Raw genomic sequence first — 17139 nt, forward strand, 5'->3', positions numbered from 1 at the left:
AAGCCCCTATTCTCTCACCTTCTAGCTGGCCCCTACCATCCCCGCACTGCCAGCCCTGACTGGTAGCCACCTCTGAGGATTTTTATCTTGTTCTCCCATGTGTCCAGTGCCTAAAATTATGTTTGCCACGTAATAAGTGCCCCATATATATTTGTTGGATGAATAACTTCTGCATCCCCACAAGGGCCAGCACAGTTCCTAGCCCACAAGTGGCTTCAGCAAATATTTTTTGCCTAGTGAAAGCCCTGGTCCCTTCATCCACTGAAATTCCCTTTGTCCTTCAATAGGCTCCAACTCACCTTGTACATGGAGAGGACACCAAGGCTGTCAGCCTCTCCTGCAATTCTCCCCCACCCCCTTGCAGAGCCCAGTCACATCACCCTGAACCTTCCACCAGCCTAGTAAAGGTTCAGGGGGGCTGGTGTCAATAAAGACCCTAACAGCCCATCCCCTGTATATATCCTAGACTCACTCTGGCTCAGGGCAGATTTCTAGTCGTACTTTATTTTCCTGTTTTTGTCTTTTTTTAGTTTTTATTAAATAAAAGGAACAGAGAGAGGGGGCCTGTGGTTTCTCAGTCTGTAGGGGAGAGCCACAGGCCCCCCAATCCCTCTGTTCAAGGTGCATTGCGCAGTGAGCTTGAGGTGTAAGCTGGGTGGGGAGGGCAGCTGGTAGTGCTAGGAGAGTCAGAGGTTGGGATCTATGACCCATCCAGCCCTCCCAGGAAGACTCAGTGGGCAGGGAGGGAGCCTCCTGGACCCTAACTGGGCTCATCTGAGGGCTGAGGGCTGGTGGGGCCAGGGCTTGTGCTCTAAGCCACAAGGTGGGACCCCAGGCCTGGCCCCTTCCCACTCCAGGAGGAGGAAGGGGTGACAATGTCCATTCGTTGGAGGGTGCAGGGCTGTGGGGCAGAGTGGCCAGGCCCCTCACTCGTGGACGTCCCAGATCTCAGACAGCAGAGGCGGCAACTTCTTGTCTTGGAGCCGCAGGGCAAAGACCTGCTCTGAGTGCACAGAGCTCAGCGTGCGCAGGCTCACAAGCTTCATCAGCATTCGAGGGAAGCGCAGCTGGTCCTGCAGGGGGACAGGAGGAAGGTGGGCGCTGGCCAGGCTCCTGCCCTGTGAGGCTCTGGTCAGCCCACCTGGACCATGAGGAGGGCCTCCCTCCCTGGGCTGAGCCAGGACAGCAGTGTGGGGAGTGGCCGGGCAGAGTGTGGGGCCCTCCCACCCCTATGCCTGCACCAGGCCTGGCTCCTTGGTCGGGGACAGAGGCCTGAGGACAGACTCTATGGAGAGGACACCAACCAGAGTTCAGAGTGCTGCCAGGGGAGCCGGGCTCAGATGAGGAAGCAAGACCTCAGCCCCAGGCTGACTCCACGTGGGTGTGGACTTCCTGTCCCCGCCAAGGCCTCAGGAAGGGCTGGGCTCTGGGTAGCTCCAGGAGCCGCATACCTGTGGCCTCTTGATGCGCGTGTAGGAGAGCAGGGCCTCCACGTAGGGCTGCTGCAGGGCCTCGACGCGGCTCGGCTCCTGCACGTTGGGCCGGTCAGCTGAGAAGATGTTGATGGCGATGAGGAGGGCATACTCGGCGTCGTCCAGGCCCAGCCGCCGCATGGCCCGTGAGAACTCGAAGATGGGGTTGATGAACTCCACCTGCAGGCCTGTGGGGGCAGGAGGCCTGGCCTGATAAGCTCCCCCAGCCCCAAACTGGCCCCACGCCCGGGTCCTGACGCTGCTTAGTCAGCAGGGGAAGAAAACAGCGGTAATTCTAATGTTCTTGTCACGTCTGTTCACTTGTGTCCCCACTTAGACGAGCGCCCAGCACATGGTAAGTGTGCCCTAGCCCTTGCCTGAATCAAGGAATGAGTAACGAGAGTGAACATTTATTCAGTATTTCCTACTACCCCATCCTACCTTCCCTGTACCTCCCCTAAGGAAAAGGAAGGACTTTTAAAGCTAGGTCACACTGCATCACCCTCAAGTGGCTTCCATGGCTTAGAGTAAAGCCTAACCTCATTCCCAAGAGTGGTTCATTAATTCAGTCATCAAACTTCATCAAGCACCTACTACGTGCCAGGCCCCGGGGTAGAGCTGTTTCCAAGACAAAGCCTCCCCTCCTGTGGAACTTGCATTTGGGGGCTGAGAGGACAGACGATAGGCAAACACGTAAGTAAACCATTCAGCCTGTCAGAGGAATGGGTGCTGCTGGATCAAGATTAACCCTCAGAGGGGTAACAGGGGCATCGAGAACCAAATCAACATCTCAGACAAGGTGGCCATTGCCAGGTGACGCTGTAGGAAGGCCTCACTCTAGGGGGACCTTTGAGGGACAACCCAAAGGAGGAGAAGCGATGAGTCACGAGGATGTGTGAGTGCTCCAGGTGGGTACCACCTGTCTGTTCTGCCCGGAACTGGGCAGCTTTCTGGGCCTCAAGACTTTCAATGTTGAAACTATGAAGCTCCCACGTGAACCAGGATGAGCTGGTCACCCGTGTTGGCCGAGGGACCAGCAACTACAAATGCCCCGAAGTGGGAGCACAGCTGGTGGGTTCAAACAAAAGGAAGGAAGCCAATGTGGCAGAAGGAGGGTGAGCAATGGGAGAAGAGTGCAGAGAGGTCCCTGCAGGGCCTGTGGGCCATGGCAAAGACTCTGGCTTGTCAGGAGCCATGCAGGGTACTGAGCAGAGGAGGGACATGAGCTGACTTGGTATGAACAGGACCCTTCTGACTGCTGTGTGAACAGACACATTTGGAGAACCCAGTGAGGGCACCCGGCAATGTTCCCGGGAGGGATGCTGGACAGTGGCAGAGCATGGAGGGAAGTGGTAGGACCCCAACTTTCTCTCCAGCCCCATCTCCCTGTGCTCCAGATGCCTGGGCCTCCCTGTAATTCCAGCTCTTCCCTCACCTCAGGGCCTTTGTACATGCTGAGCCCCCTGCCAGAAACATTCTCCCCGCCCAGTGCTCCCCTATCAAGCTCATACTCAAAGCAGGTTGAGATGCTCAGGGATTAGAGGAAGGGAAGAAGACGGGGTTAGGAACACACATGTGGGAGTACAGACAAGTGCCCCAGGAAAAAATGATGGGAGAGAGCAGGACTTACAGAGAAAACTGAGACTGAAGAAACACAGCCTTTTTGTACATGGGGTTCCCTGGTGGGCAATGCTATTCCCCAATTCCCTTTTCCTAATTGTTGACATATCTCACTGCCTCAGGCCTCAGTTCAACTGCACTTCCTCCAGAAGCCCACTGCCTAGGTCACATCCCCAGGTAAGTGCCCTTGGAGGGTAGGGACCAGGACTGCCCTGTACAGTTGGGTAGGCTGCATACTTCACAATGGACTGAGATCCAGCCTCCCTGTAGTGACACCAGGTTTTGGGAGGAAGGAGTGTCTTCTCTTAATTCGTATTAAAATGTCCTGTGTGAGAGCAGAAACCCCTCTGCCTCGTCCTGCACTGCATCCCACTGCGGAGACGCGGCAGATACCCTTATCTCAACGCGAGGCTGGCTCACCCGGCTTTGGAAACAAAGGAATGGAGGCTCCGACAAGAATGAGGTGGCCTGAGGTCTCCTACCAGTAGGGGCCCAGCAGGGGCACCAGCCCTGCCCCCTCCCAGCCCACTCTGCCGTACCTGCGCGGTGGAAGTCATCCTTGCTATAGGTGAAGTCCTTCAGGAAAGTGATGCACTCCGTCTCGTGGTTGTAGCGTCTTGCCGTCTCTAGCAGCATGATCTGGGGGCAGCAGGGAGAGGAGTAGGCAGGGGCAGGGGCTCCAGGAGTCCCTCTGACCCTTTAGCCACCGGTCTCTCCTCTCTTGGCCTGTGGGGGGGACCTCATCTCGCCAGGATCATCCCTCGCCCCTCAGCCCCTGCCCGTTCCTTCAGCCACCCCAGCTTGCAGTCAGCGTGTCAGACGCTCCAAGCTCTCTCTCCTGCGGGTTTAGTGCCCACGGCACCCTCCACTTAGGCTTCCCTCCCCAGCTGGTTTCGAGGCACGAGGACACGCACTGTCTGTTTCGTTCATGCCACACACCCAGCACTTGGAATGGAGCCCGGTATATGCTATGAACTCAATGCCGACTTGTTACGGTGGCTTTGGTTTAAATGTCAACTCTCCCGAACAGCCTTCCCAGCACCACATTCTTTAAAGTGCGGCGTTCCAGCCCAATCCTCAATTTTTCTCGCCTCAGGCCGTTTCCTTTTTCTCCTTGGCTCATGGGGGGCTCGCATGACCTGTTTAGCATGACCTCTTCCCCACAAGGGCAACAACTGGAGGAATGTGGCTCATCACCATGCTCCCGACAGCTGTCCTGAGGCTTAACCCTGGGCTTCCTCGTGGGCAGGAAGGAAGGGCCAGGCCGCCCATTACCTCAATGGTAGACGCCTTCAGGAGGGCGATTTGGTCCTCGCGGCCCAGCTGCAGGAAGCCAGGCACCTGTTTGGCGAAATCCACAATCTCCTGGACTGAGATGATGGCTAACTCGGTGAAGTGGGCGAAACGCTGCTGGCGGGCATCGCGGGACTGGGGGTCTGCACCCAGGGGCCAAGGCTGGGGACACAGGGGCCAGGGTCACTCTCCGGCCTCCTCCCTTGAGCCCAAGGCTGTGGAGACACCTGGAGGCAAAGAGCGCGCCCTGGGAGACCCTCGTCTGCAAAGCCCTGCCCTATGGAGCCTGGCTCCCTCCTGCCCTGCCCGCTCCACCCCACGGGGCTCACGGCCGTCCCACGGGGCTCAGGGCTAGCGGCCCGGCCGCGGGAGGGGCAGTACCGTGACTTTGGGCTGGTCAGAGAAGGAGCGCTTGTTACACTGCAGCTGCGCGGCCACCAACTGCTGGATCATTAGTTCCTGAGCAGCTGTCAGCTGAACACCCTCGCCTTCCCCGGAGCCCGGGCCACCTCCGTCAGACCCTCCAGGGGAGGCCCCGGGCCCAGAGGCTGAGCTGCTGGGGCCCGCCGGCCCCGCGGGTGACTGCTGCTGCTGCTGCTGCTTGCGAATCTTCTTCTTTCGGATCTGTTCTTCGGAGAGGACGCCTATCGGGAGACACGGGCCTCAGCAGAGGCCCCAGGGCTGGGCAGCGGCCCGGCTAGCGCGGCTCCCGCCCCGGCACTCACACTGCTCCCTCATCCCCGCCTCCTTGCATTTGCGCAGCCGGCACTGCTGGCACTTGCGCCGCATGAAGGCGTCCATCTGGCAGGTTCCGCCGCCCCGGCAGGCGTAGCGCCTGGCCCCGCCTCGGACCACACTGCGCCGGAAGAAGCCCTTGCAGCCCTCACAGCTGAGCACGTTGTAGTGGAAGCCGGAGGCCTTGTCCCCGCACACGCGGCACAGCTCATGACCCAGCATCTTCGGGGCCGGGCCCTTCTTCCGCTTGCGCTCCGGTTCCTCTGCAGGGTCTGGAACGACTGGGGCGGGTGCACAGAAGCCATGAGACACGGAGGCCCGCGAGACAGAAGAAACAAAGAGCCAGAGTACAGAGAGTGACCCAGGGAGATGGCAATTCAGAAGAAAAGGCGCGTGTCTCAGTGAACCCCAAAGACCAAATGACAAGAGGTGTCAAGTAGGAAAAAAAAAATACGCTCACAGGCCAAAAAAGAAGGGGCAAGTAGGTATGGAAAAAAAAAAAAAAATCAATGAGGAATTGAGCGGCTCCCATCCTCATTTCTGATCTTTTTCCCTTCCTAGATCCCCTCCCATCACCTCCCAGCCCCTGTCCCTGAGCCCCAGCTCACCCACGCTGCAGGCTGAGCGGGCCCAATCACTGCCCGGGACATCAGGGTCTGGACCCGCAGGCCACAGTTCAGGACCCTCCTCCTTTATAGCTGGTGAAGAAGAGGGGGCGCTGGGTTGAGGCGGGCCATTTCCTGGGGGAGGGAAGCACAATGAGTTCTCCTGACAAGTGTGCGCTGGGGGTGGGGGCTGGCTGGGAAAGAGGTCACTCACCAGGCAAGGGGGTGTCCAGGGAACTGGTGGTGGGGGTGGACATGGTGGAGTCACGGAGCAACCTGCGGAATACAGAGGGACTGAGAGCCTGGTGGGGCCAGGGAGGGTCAGGTTAGGCCAGCCCCAGGGCTTGATGGGGCACTTCTGTCTTCCATCTTTCCAGACTTCTCCTTTACTGCATACAGACCCCACCTCTAACCCCTGCCAGCCTATAAAGCCTCTCCTCCGGGTCTGACAGAGCCCACCCCCTATCGCTCCAGGTCTCTGCTGGGTCTCAAACCCTGACCCCACCTAGACTCCGCCCCCCGTAGGCTCCACCCACTCCAGATCCCGCCCACTCCCTCTTTCCGGGTCTTGCCCTTTCGGCTTCAATCGTGCTCCGCCCTCACTTCCTCCACCCCACTAAGTTTCACCTTACCTACTCTTACTCCCCACCTCTGCGGAAGGAGCACCCCCAACCCCCACTCTGACCCCACCTCCTCCCCATGCTCCGCCCCCATCTTTTCCTTCTAAGTCCCGCCCAAACCTTCCAGGTTCCACCCTCACTCTACCCATAATGCTCCGCCCCACCCCTTTGCCCCGCCCCTCCGGTACCCCTCCCTCCAGATCCCGCCCCATCTCCCATCATGCCCCGCCTCCCCCTCCTCCCATCACGCTCCGCCCCCACACCTCGCTCCAGGTCCCGCCCCTCTCCGAACACCAGTGGGGGGCGGGGCTCATGGCTGCGCGCGAGGGTCTTGTGGGCGGCCTCTCTCGGGGTCTCCTACTTCCGTTGCCCTGGAAACAACCGGAGACAGCGCGAGCTACGGAAGGGAAGGGGGCAAAGGAGAGAAAGGGGGCTGAGCGGAGCGGCGCGGGGAACGCCGGGAAGCCCCGGGCCCGGGGCGCCTCCCGCGTCTCCCCACACTCTAATGCACCTGCCTCTGTCCCCTTGCTCTGCTCCTCCTCCTCCTTCTCTGTATCCTTTGGCACGCCGCCGCTTCTCGGATCCCCTCAAAAGTAACTTCGCCACTTCTTCCGGCAACCCCGCCGTGCGTCACTTTAGGAAAGGGGCGGGTAGTCAGGAGTGACGGACTTCCGGTCCGCTTAGGACTAGCCAAATCGGCTGCCCCGCACGGAAGTTGTATACTCACCGGAAGTTTACCGTCTGGGGAAGCTCCACTGAGGCCTGGCAGAAGAGTTCCGGACCAATTCAATCGAGCGCGGGCCGGAGGGGGGGGGCGTGGCCACTCCCAAACCTTCCGGCCGGGAGCTGGGCGGCTTTAACTCGCCTCTGTGCCTCTCGGGGATCGCGGCTAAGGATTCACTTGGCATAGATCTCCCGACCTTTAGCTCCTTTCCGCACACGTTTGATTTGAAGCATGTTTGTCCTTTTTTTGGTTGTTAACGAGTTTCCTGATTTTAGAGGCGCGCTGCTTATTGGTTTTAAATGAATTGAATTTAAAGCAGCGCGATTACAAACTTAGACCCAGGAAAAAAAAATTTAAAAAAAAAATTAATAAGAAGAAAAAAAAAAAAAAAAAAAAAAAAAAAGCATAGCCTTCTCATACCAAAATGATAAAAATCATAGCTTTTAAAGAAAACTCACAGTACTTGAATAGGTAGAAGAAGGAAACTGTCCCGAAATCTTTCCTTGATGATAATCAGATCTCTGGAGCATATAACCATTTCTTTAAGAAGTTGGAACGTATGAGACACGCTCTTTTTTTTTTTTTTTTAAGATTTTATTTATTTGACAGAGAGGGAACACAAGCAGGGGGAGCAGCAGAGAAAGAAGCAGACTCCCCGCGGAGCAGGGAGCCTGATGTGGGGCTCTATCCCAGAACCCTGGGATCATGACCTGAGCCAAGGGCAGACACTTAACCGACTAAGCCACCCAGGCGCCCCAAGCCATGCTCTTTTATAGTTTGTCTTGTCCCTTCCCACATGGCCTTGAAGCTATGGAATCTGAGGATGTTACCAACAAAAGGAGTGATTACTATGATGTATGAACCAGTGTCTATCACTTCCTTGGCTGTGTAATGTGGAGCCAAGCTATTTACCCTGTGCCTCAGTTTTCTCTTCCAAGTGGGTTCAACAAGAGCTCATTGGATTGTCATTACAATTAAATGAGGTAAAAAAAAACAACAACAAAAAAACCATGAACCGGGCCAGATTCAAATAAGGAGCCTAATACATGAGAACTGTGTTCTTGGGGAGCCTAATACGTGAGAACTGTTTGTTCTTGGGGATGCCAAAGTTGTTTTTAACTTCTCACTATAGAACAGTGCAAAAGCCTGAAGTAGACTGAAAGTAAATTACAACAGATTGGGGGCAAGTCATGTCACCCTTACTCTCAGTTGACCTACCTATAAAATGGAGGAAATTATTCCTAGTTCTTAGGAAGGGTGTGAAAATTCAGGAAGGGCAGTGCCTGCACATCTAAGCATCCAGTGTGAAAATTAATAAAGGGAAACCACTAAAATGGAGCGGGAGCTCTCCTGGGGAGAGAGAGGACCCTGGGATCATGACCTGAGCTGAAGGCAGACACTTAACGAATGAGCCACCCAGGAGCCCCCACAAGTGTTCTAAAAGTGATTGTGGTGACCACTCCAGTGGTCAATCACAGGAAGAATTGTCAATTACAGACCCCAACAGAAGAATCCTCAACAGGAAAGAATCCTCAGTGACAGGCTCCACAAGGGAAAGATGTACATTGTGTCTCCTCCAAGAAATCAGCTACCCCAGACTCAGCCAATGAGAAACCTTCATCACCTTGAACTCTTGCTTTTCTCCAATGGACTTTCCATCAAAACAACCCCTCCCAACTTCCTCTTTCTTCTCCATTAAATAATGTTCCTCCCTTGTTGGGCTCGCCTGTGGTTTTTTGCCATAGCTTGTTTATCCAGAATTGCAGTTCTCTGCTATTCCCAAATAAGCACCCCCCCCCCTTTTTTTTTGCTGGTAAAGTAACTTTTATTTTTAAGGTCAACACTGTCAGTGACAGTTTTGTTATCTGACCCTAATTGCAGACCAATGTCTTCATTAATAACGAATCCAATGTCCCCTAGTTTTTTGGTAACAGCTTAATTGAAGTATAATTCACATACCCATAAAATTCACCCATTCAAAGTGTATAATTCAATGGTTTTTAGTAGATTCACAGAATTGTTGCAACTGTCACCACAATCACTTTTAGAACACTTGTGGGGGTGCCTGGGTGGCTCAGTCGTTAAGCATCTGCCTTCGGCTCAGGTCATGATCCCAGGGTCCTGGGATCGAGCCCCGCGTCGGCTCCCTGCTCAGTGGGAAGCCTGCTTCTTCCTCTCCCACTCCCCCTGCTTGTGTTTCCTCTCTCGCTATCTCTCTCCATCAAATAAATAAATAAAATCTTTAAGAAAAAAAAAAACTTTCGTCACCCCCAAAAAAAGAAATTCCATACCCACTAACAGTCACCCCCCAATTACCCTATCCCGCAAGCCCCAGGCAACCATTAATCTACTCCTTGTCTTTATGGATTTCCCCATTCTAGACATTTTGTATAAAGGGAATCTTAGAATATCTGTCTTAGTGTCTGGCTTCTTTCATTTAGCATAATGTGTTCAAGGTTCATCTATGTTGTAGCACGCTTCTGTACTTAATTTCTGTTGTGGCTGAATAATATTACATTGTGTGCATAGACCACATTTTATTTATCCATTCATCAGCGATGGACATTTGGGTTGTTTCTCTTTTTGGCTATATCGCTGCTATGAACATTCATATACAAGCTGTTGCGCGGACATACGCTTTCATTTCTCTTGGGTATATACCTAGAAGGGGAATTACTGGGTCATATGGTAACTGTATGTTTAACCTTTTGAGGAACTGCTTAACTGTGTGCACCTTTTACAGTCCTACCAGCAATATTTACGAGTTTCAATTTCTCTACATCCTTACCAGTACTTGTTTTTATGTCTTTTTGACTATAGCCATTCTAGTGGGTGTGAAGTGATATTTCACTGTGGTTTTAATTTATACTTCTTTGATGGCTAATTCTATTTCCTTTTTCTCACAGTTATTTTGTAATGTGTAATTCTGCCTTTACTATTCTTCTTTTAAAAATTTATTTATTTATTTGAGAGAGAGAGAGAGTGGGGTGTAGGGGCAGAGGGAGAAACTCAAGCAGACTCCCGCTGAGCACGGAACCGGACGCAGGGCTCGATCCCATGACCCTGAGATCAGACCTGAGCTGAAACCAATTCTGGGATGCTTAACCATCTGAGCCACCCAAGTGCCCCTGCCTTTACTATTCTGAAATGAAATCCAAAGATAATATAGCTGAATTATGGGCCCATACCAAAGTATCATTTTACTTCACCAACTGCGACAGAAATGATGTGTAAATAGAAACTAATTTTTAATAAAGTGATACCCACTTCAACATAGGTGCACAGGAGACACAATATGGCAGCCAGATCTTACTTTAAAAGAATTATTGTAAATTTAAAAGGGACACAGCAGTCTGACACAGGAGGGCTGTAGCATCAGCTCAAATGCCTCAGGCAGCATTGCCACGTGGGACACAATTTTCACAAAGTTGTAGACAAATTTTTTTTTTTAAAGATTTATTTATTTATTTGAGAGAGCAAGAATGAGAGAGAGTACATGAGAGGGGTTAGGGTCAGAGAGAGAAGCAGACTCCCCGCCGAGCAGGGAGCCCGATGCGGGACTCGATCCAGGGACTCCAGGATCATGACCTGAGCCGAAGGCAGTTGCTTAACCAACTGAGCCACCCAGGCGCCCAGTTGTGGCCAAATCTTAATAAAGTGATTAATAAGACAGGTAGGAATAATTTTGGCATATTCGAAAAAGCGGCAAGTAGGCCAGAGTAGAAGCAGCTGAGTGAAGTGGGGACGGGGGGACGGTGCAAGACAAGATCATACCAGAGGGCGGTCGGATCAGGAGGCCTTGTGGGTCCGATGTGTCCAACATTGGCTCAATGTTCACAAAAACGTTCCCTTACCCCAGGTGACCCCAGCGGACTACATTTCCCAGCATACTCTTGCAGTTATGTGCAACCACGTGACTGGATTCTGGCCAATGGAACACAAGCAAAAGTAATACCCGATTTGAGTGAAAGCCAGTGTCTGGGCTGACTCCAAGGTGTCCGAAACTTCAAGACCGAGGTTCAAATCCCGCCGAACACAGCAGGGCCATTCCCTCCCCTATCCCCACACCTCAGTTTCCACCCTCTGTGAAGTGTGGATCATAATCCCTCTCTTACAAGGCTGCTGGGTGATTACATAAAATGGTGGCTTGAAAAATCTGGTAATCCTTTACCCCGTTGAATCCTGAGTCCCTCGGTGGGATTGTGCTAAACTGAGTCTGGTGGCCCAGAAAGGCGTGAGGACTGAGCCTCATCTCCAAGACTTCCTGGTCTGGTGGAGGTGGTCTACCCGGTCACAAACCACTGTGTGACAAAAGAGGGGTGATCGGGTCCCATTTGTTGAGTGTGTTCAGAAGACATCTCCCACCTACCTTGGGCAGAGGGCAGCCAGGGATGAAGCATTTATTCTACTTCTTTTACAAAGGAGGGGAGGCTGGAAAGACCCTGATGTTTCAGGACTAAAGCTCAAGAAACTGGGAAGGTACCATTTAAAAAAATTTTAAAAAGGGCGCCTTCGTGGCTCAGTTGGTTAAGCATCTGCCTTCAGGTCATGGGTCCTGGGATCGAGTCCCACATCTGGCTCCCTGCTCAGCGGGGAGTCTGCTTCTCCCTCTCCTTCTGCCTGCCTGCCGCTCCCCCTGCTTGTGTTCTCTCTCTCTCACTATCTCTCTCTGTATCAAATAAATAAATAAAAATCTTAAAAATAAATAAATACAAATTAAAAATTAAAAAAAAAATTTTTTTAATTGCTTCCTTAGGGTAGGAGCTTAACAAATGCTTGCCCGCTGGTGCCTGGCTGGCTCAGTCGGAAAAGCATGTGACTCTTGGTCTCCGGGTTGGGAGTTTGAGCCCCACGTTGGGTGTAGAGATTATTTAAAAATAAAAATCTTAAAAAACACAAAATGCCAGGGGCGCCTAGGTGGCTCAGTCGTTAGGCGTCTGCCTTCGGCTCGGGTCATGATCCCAGGGTCCTGGGATGGAGCCCTGCATCTGGCTCCCTGCTCCGAGGGAAGCCTGCTTCTCCCTCTCCTACTCCCCCTGCTTGTGTTCCCTCTCTCTCTGTGTCTCTCTCTGTCAAATAAATAAATGAAAAAAAAAAATCTTAAAAAAAAAAATGCCCAGGGTGCCTAGGCGGCTCAGTTGGTTAAGCGTCTGACTCTTGATTTCAGCTCAGGTCATGGTCTCAGGGTGTGGGATCGAGCCCGGCGTGGGGCTCTGAGTTCTGTGGGGAGACTGCTTCTCTCTCTCCTCTCTCAACCTGTGTCCCTCCCCTGTTCGCCCAAGCTCTCTCTCTAAAATAAATAAATAGATAAATACATATTTTTTTTAAATGCCTGTTGGATTACAGTAAATTATGTCAAATTAAGAGACTGGTTTTTCAAGGGGTGCCTGGGTGGTTCAGTCAGTTAAGCTTTTGGCTCCGGTCATGATCTCAGGGGTTGTGAGAGTCTAGCTCAGCTCACAGTCTGCTTGTTTCTCTCCCTCTGCTCTTCCCCGGCCTCTGCTCTCTCGTGCTCTCTCGCTGTTTCTCAAATAAATAAATTTTTAACTTTTTAAAAAGATTTATTTATTTCAGAGAGAGAGCAAGAGTGCGAGCACCCACGAGTGGGGGGAGGGGCAGAGGGAGAAGCAGGATCCTGGCTGAGCAGGGAGCCTGATACAGCGCTCGATCCCAGGACCCTGAGCCGAAGGCAGACGCTTAAGCGATTGAGCCACCGATTGACCACCCAAAAACAATTTTTTTTTTTTAAAAAGAGAGAGACTGGTTCTTCATAATTCCAAAAAGCTCATTGAGTATTATTGTTAATGTAAAAATGTTGTGCGTAGAGTCCACCATTTTTATAGCATGTATACTAAGTTTTTAAGACTTTCAGAAAATGTATGTTGAAATTGATGTGAAAAAAAACAAATGAAACTGTATTATCGGAAGTCATGTAAAACAGACTGATTAGAAATGTTTTTCCACTATACGGAATAGGGAATAATCACAAGGCTTTTCATTTCTAAGTGTTGGGAGTATGGTTCTCAGAGTGAATAAATCATGACTAGGACTCTTAAAAAACAAAAACAAAACAAAACAAAAACCCCCAAAGAAACTGAGGAGGATGGGGCGCCTGGGTGGCTCAGTTGGTTAAGCGACTGCCTTCGGCTCAGGTCATGATCCTGGAGTCCCTGGATCGAGTCCCGCATCGGGCTCCCTGCTCGGGAGGGAGTCTGCTTCTCCCTCTGACCCTCCCCCCTCTCATGTGCTCTCTCTCATTCTCTCTGTCTCAAATAAATAAATAAAATCTTTAAAAAAAAAAAAGAAAGAAACTGAGGAGGTGGGTGGGGACAGACTAATCTTGGCTGGGAAAATAGGCCCACACCACCACCGTGTGGCCGTTTTGGGCAGCACCTTTCAGAAATCACTTGGGGCAAGCAAGAATTAGGACTGGAGGCAGAATCTGGATGAGGGGATTCTGAGGGGTCGAGACTGAATATTCCAGCTGCCAAGACAGAGCAGGGGGAGATGTAGCAAGATTTATTGTGCAGAAACTGACTCTCCGTCTTCTGTGTCAGGGAAATCCCCTAAAGCAGTGGTGTTCAAAGTGGGTTGTTGCAAGTATTTTCTTGAGCATTTGCTGGATGTTGGGCACTGTCCTCGGTGTTGGGGACACAGTGGTAAATGAAACAAACCAAGATCCCTGCTCTTGTGGAGATTAGATTATAATGGGGAAACGGGTATTCAATGTGATAACAGAATTACCAGTTTAGACAGTATCACTGATTCTAAGATACACATGGCTTACAACTGATGACATCTTAGAGTCAATTAAATGTTCAAAGAGGTTGACTACTATTAAAAAAAATAGGTGAGGGTAAAGGAGATTGGAAATTTGGGGAGAGGATGGTTGCCATATTCAATAGGGTGCTCAGGGTAGACTTCGCTAAGAAGGTGATATTTAAGTAAAGATTTGAAGGAGGAGAGGGGCTGAATAGGGTTTTTCTGGAGGGAAAACACTTGGGCAGAACAGCCTGTGCAAAGGCCCTGAGGCAGGAGTGTGACTGGGTTTGTCTGTGGAACAACAAGGAGGCCAATGTGGCTAGATTGAATGAGTGAGGAGGAGTGGGGAGAGGTAATGTCAGAGAGGGAATGGGGTCAAAATCATATAGGGCCTTTCTTTTTTTTTTTTTTTTAAGATTTTATTTATTTATTTATTTGAAAGAGAGAGAGAGCATGAGTGGGGGGAGGAGCTGAGGGTGAAGCAGACTCCCCACTGAGCAGGGAGCCTTGATGCAGGGCTCAAATCCAGGATCCTGGGATCATGACCTGAGCTGAAGGCAGATGCTTAACCAACAGAGCCACCCAGACGCCCCATAAAGGGCCTTTCAATTCCGTGATGCCATTGGTACCTCTGATCCTTTGGTCCTACCCTTCTTTTCTCTATTGCCTCACCACCTCTCATGTCCTCTCTCCCTTTCTTAGATGCTGTGGGCAAGCACCACAGTCATGTCCTTGCACACATTACATTACCTTCCTTGCTCTTTCTCCCTTGCTCACACCTGCCTGGCCAAACCCCAACCCTGGTTAAAATGGACTCTGCCTTTTCTGTACCTGCTCCCACCCAGCTGAGCTTGCGAGTGGACATACTTGAGCTGTGTGACAGCAAAGCTCAAGTGAACATTCAGAACCGATCTGCAAGGCCTCTCTGGCTCTGTTCTCCATCCTCTAAGCAATCATGTTCTCACCTTCTCTCTCAAAACCTCCAGCGCCCCTCCCCACCTTCATTCTCACTTCTTCTTTTGCTGAAAAAATAGAAGCCGCGAGAAGAAAACTTCCCTATGTTTACCCCAGGGACACTGCTAGCTCACATACAGAGGTACATACACTGCTGGCCCTCCCATGACCATGTTTGGACCATCCATAAGGGCCAACCCCTCCACCTGGGCTCTGAATCCCTTCCCTCTCCCTACTCAAAACTTTCCCTCTTGCAATGTTTCCTTCTCTCTCTTGCATCATTATTTTTACACCCCTTGAGCTGTTGTTCCTTTAGGATTCCCCTTCACCAAATGCCCACACCTCCTCATGGTGCTGTTGAGAATACTTCCTGAAACTTGGGGACCTTAGACCCACTTCTCTGCCTGAGCTCCCCTCCCCCCACTTTGTAACCCCATCCAGGAGCCCCAATGCTTGGTATTGATCTAACCAAAATAATTACATAACCATATTAAACAGGAAAAGGGAGAATGTGTGTAAGAAGTGTGGGTAGAAGGAGGAAAGGAAAGAGAGCTAAATCCTGAATTCTGAGTCAGCAGAACAGAGGATAATGCCTAAAACCAACAAAGCAAGAAGTAGCAATATAACTGTGCTTAGAGATGTGGAAACAATGCCAAATTTATTAGCTAAAAGAAATGAAAATGGGACACCTGGGTGGCTCAGTCGTTAAGCGTCTGCCTTCGGCCCAGGTCATGATCCCAGGGTTGTGGGATCGAGCCCAGCATCAGGCTCCCTGCTCCGCGGGAAGCCTGCTTCTCCCTCTCCTACTCCCCCTGCTTGTGTTCCCTCTCTCGCTGTGTCTCTGTCAAATAAATAAAATCTTTTAAAAAATAAATAAAATAAAATAAATGAAAGTGGTTGCTTCTTGGGAGGAAAAAAATGGGAGAAGGAATGGCACAGGACTTGTTATAATGAGTCTTAAAGATTTAGTTGAGTTTTTTTTTTAAGATTTTATTTTATTTATAAAATAAATTGTTTATAATATTGAAAAAGGAGAATAACCAACCTAGGGCAAGTGTTATATAGTGTTACATTTATATTCTGGAATATTATGTAGCTTTTTTTTTTTTTAAGTTTGTTTGTTTGTTTTAGTCATCTCTACACCCAGTATGGGGCTTGAACTCAGGACCCTGAGAGAAAGAGTCCCGGGCTCTTTCTACTGAGCCAGCCAGGCACCCCTGGAATACAATGTAGCTGTTTGAAGAATGAGACATGCTGAGTAGAAGGGGCGAAGGATACTGATGTCCACCACTTACCTGGAAGGCAAGACAATCAGATGGATTGAGGAATAGACAGAATAGGGCACTACTGACGTTTGGGGCCAAGCAATTCTTTGTTGGGGGGGCTGTCCTGTGCTTTGTAGTATGCTTAGCAGCTTCCTTAGCCGCTACCCATTAGATGCCAGTACACCCCCACCCCAGTCGTGACAGCCAAAACGTCCCCAGACAATGCCAAATGTCCCTGTAGGGAAAAGAGCTCCCCAGTTGAGAACCACTTAGATAAAGAGATGGAGAGATGGATAGAAATGTGACCAAGGGGCGCCTGGGTGCCTTAGTCCATTGAGCATCTTCCTTTGGCTCAGGTCATGATCCCAGGGTCCTGGGATTGAGCCTGCATACAGCCCCCTGCTCGGCAGGGAGTCTGCTTCTCCCTCTCCCTGTGCCTCTCCCCCAGCTTGTGCTCTCTCGCTCTCTCTCTGTCAAATAAATAAATAAAATCTTCTAAAAAAAAAAGAAAGAAATGTGATCAAGCAAATATAGCAATGGTAGAATCTAGGTGGTGGGTATATGAGTGTTCACTGTAAAAATTTTTCCATTTTGCTGTATGTCTGAGATTTTTCATAATTAAGGGCTTGCGAAAAAAAGAATGAAGTAAATCTATATGTTCTGATCCTTTTTTTTTTTTAAGATTTTATTTTTTTAAGTAATCTCTACACCTCACATGGGGCTCGAACTTACAACCCCGAGATCCAGAGTTGCATGTTCTACTGATGGAGCCAGTCAAGTACCCCACCTGGTTTTTAAAGATATTCAAGGACATAAAACTGAGTAATAAAACGGGGCACAAAGGGAGTATTCATGTGCTTCATTTTATGTAACATTCAAAAACAGGCAAAACTAACTTGTGGTCATAGAGGTCAGCGTATTAATTACTTTTGGGGAGACACCAACTGGAAGACAGTGAGAAAGAACCTTCTCACTCTGGGGAGCTAGAAATGTCTTATATTGTGATCTGGGTGGTGTTTACTGGAGCATATACATATGCAAAAATCCATCAAGCTAACGATATAAATGCTAAGTGTTTAGGGGTGAGGA

General features: G+C 50.5%; 1 protein-coding gene across 4 annotated transcripts; it reads right to left on the reverse strand.

Annotated features, from left to right (window-relative positions):
* Positions 1-488: 488 nt before the first annotated feature.
* Positions 489-6989, reverse strand: NR1H2 (nuclear receptor subfamily 1 group H member 2). Of its 4 annotated transcripts, none has more exons than XM_021681397.1 (10): positions 6861-6989; positions 6609-6742; positions 5940-6001; positions 5729-5860; positions 5138-5401; positions 4767-5029; positions 4368-4547; positions 3632-3731; positions 1452-1660; positions 489-1073 (listed from the first exon to the last, which is right to left on the reverse strand). In XM_021681397.1, the coding sequence occupies exons 3-10, from the start codon at positions 5980-5982 to the stop codon at positions 927-929; spliced, it is 1338 nt and encodes a 445-aa protein (XP_021537072.1). In that variant the 5' UTR covers positions 5983-6001; positions 6609-6742; positions 6861-6989; the 3' UTR covers positions 489-926. The 4 variants fall into 4 exon arrangements, with proteins under 4 accessions (XP_021537072.1, XP_021537070.1, XP_021537073.1 ...); XM_021681395.1 differs by having other exon boundaries at positions 5111-5401; XM_021681398.1 differs by having other exon boundaries at positions 5111-5401; positions 5729-5818; positions 6857-6989.
* Between the last annotated feature and the right edge of the window lie 10150 nt (positions 6990-17139).

The sequence above is a fragment of the Neomonachus schauinslandi genome, chromosome 16, assembly GCF_002201575.2.
Source record: "Neomonachus schauinslandi chromosome 16, ASM220157v2, whole genome shotgun sequence".
NCBI classification, from domain to species: domain Eukaryota; kingdom Metazoa; phylum Chordata; class Mammalia; order Carnivora; family Phocidae; genus Neomonachus; species Neomonachus schauinslandi.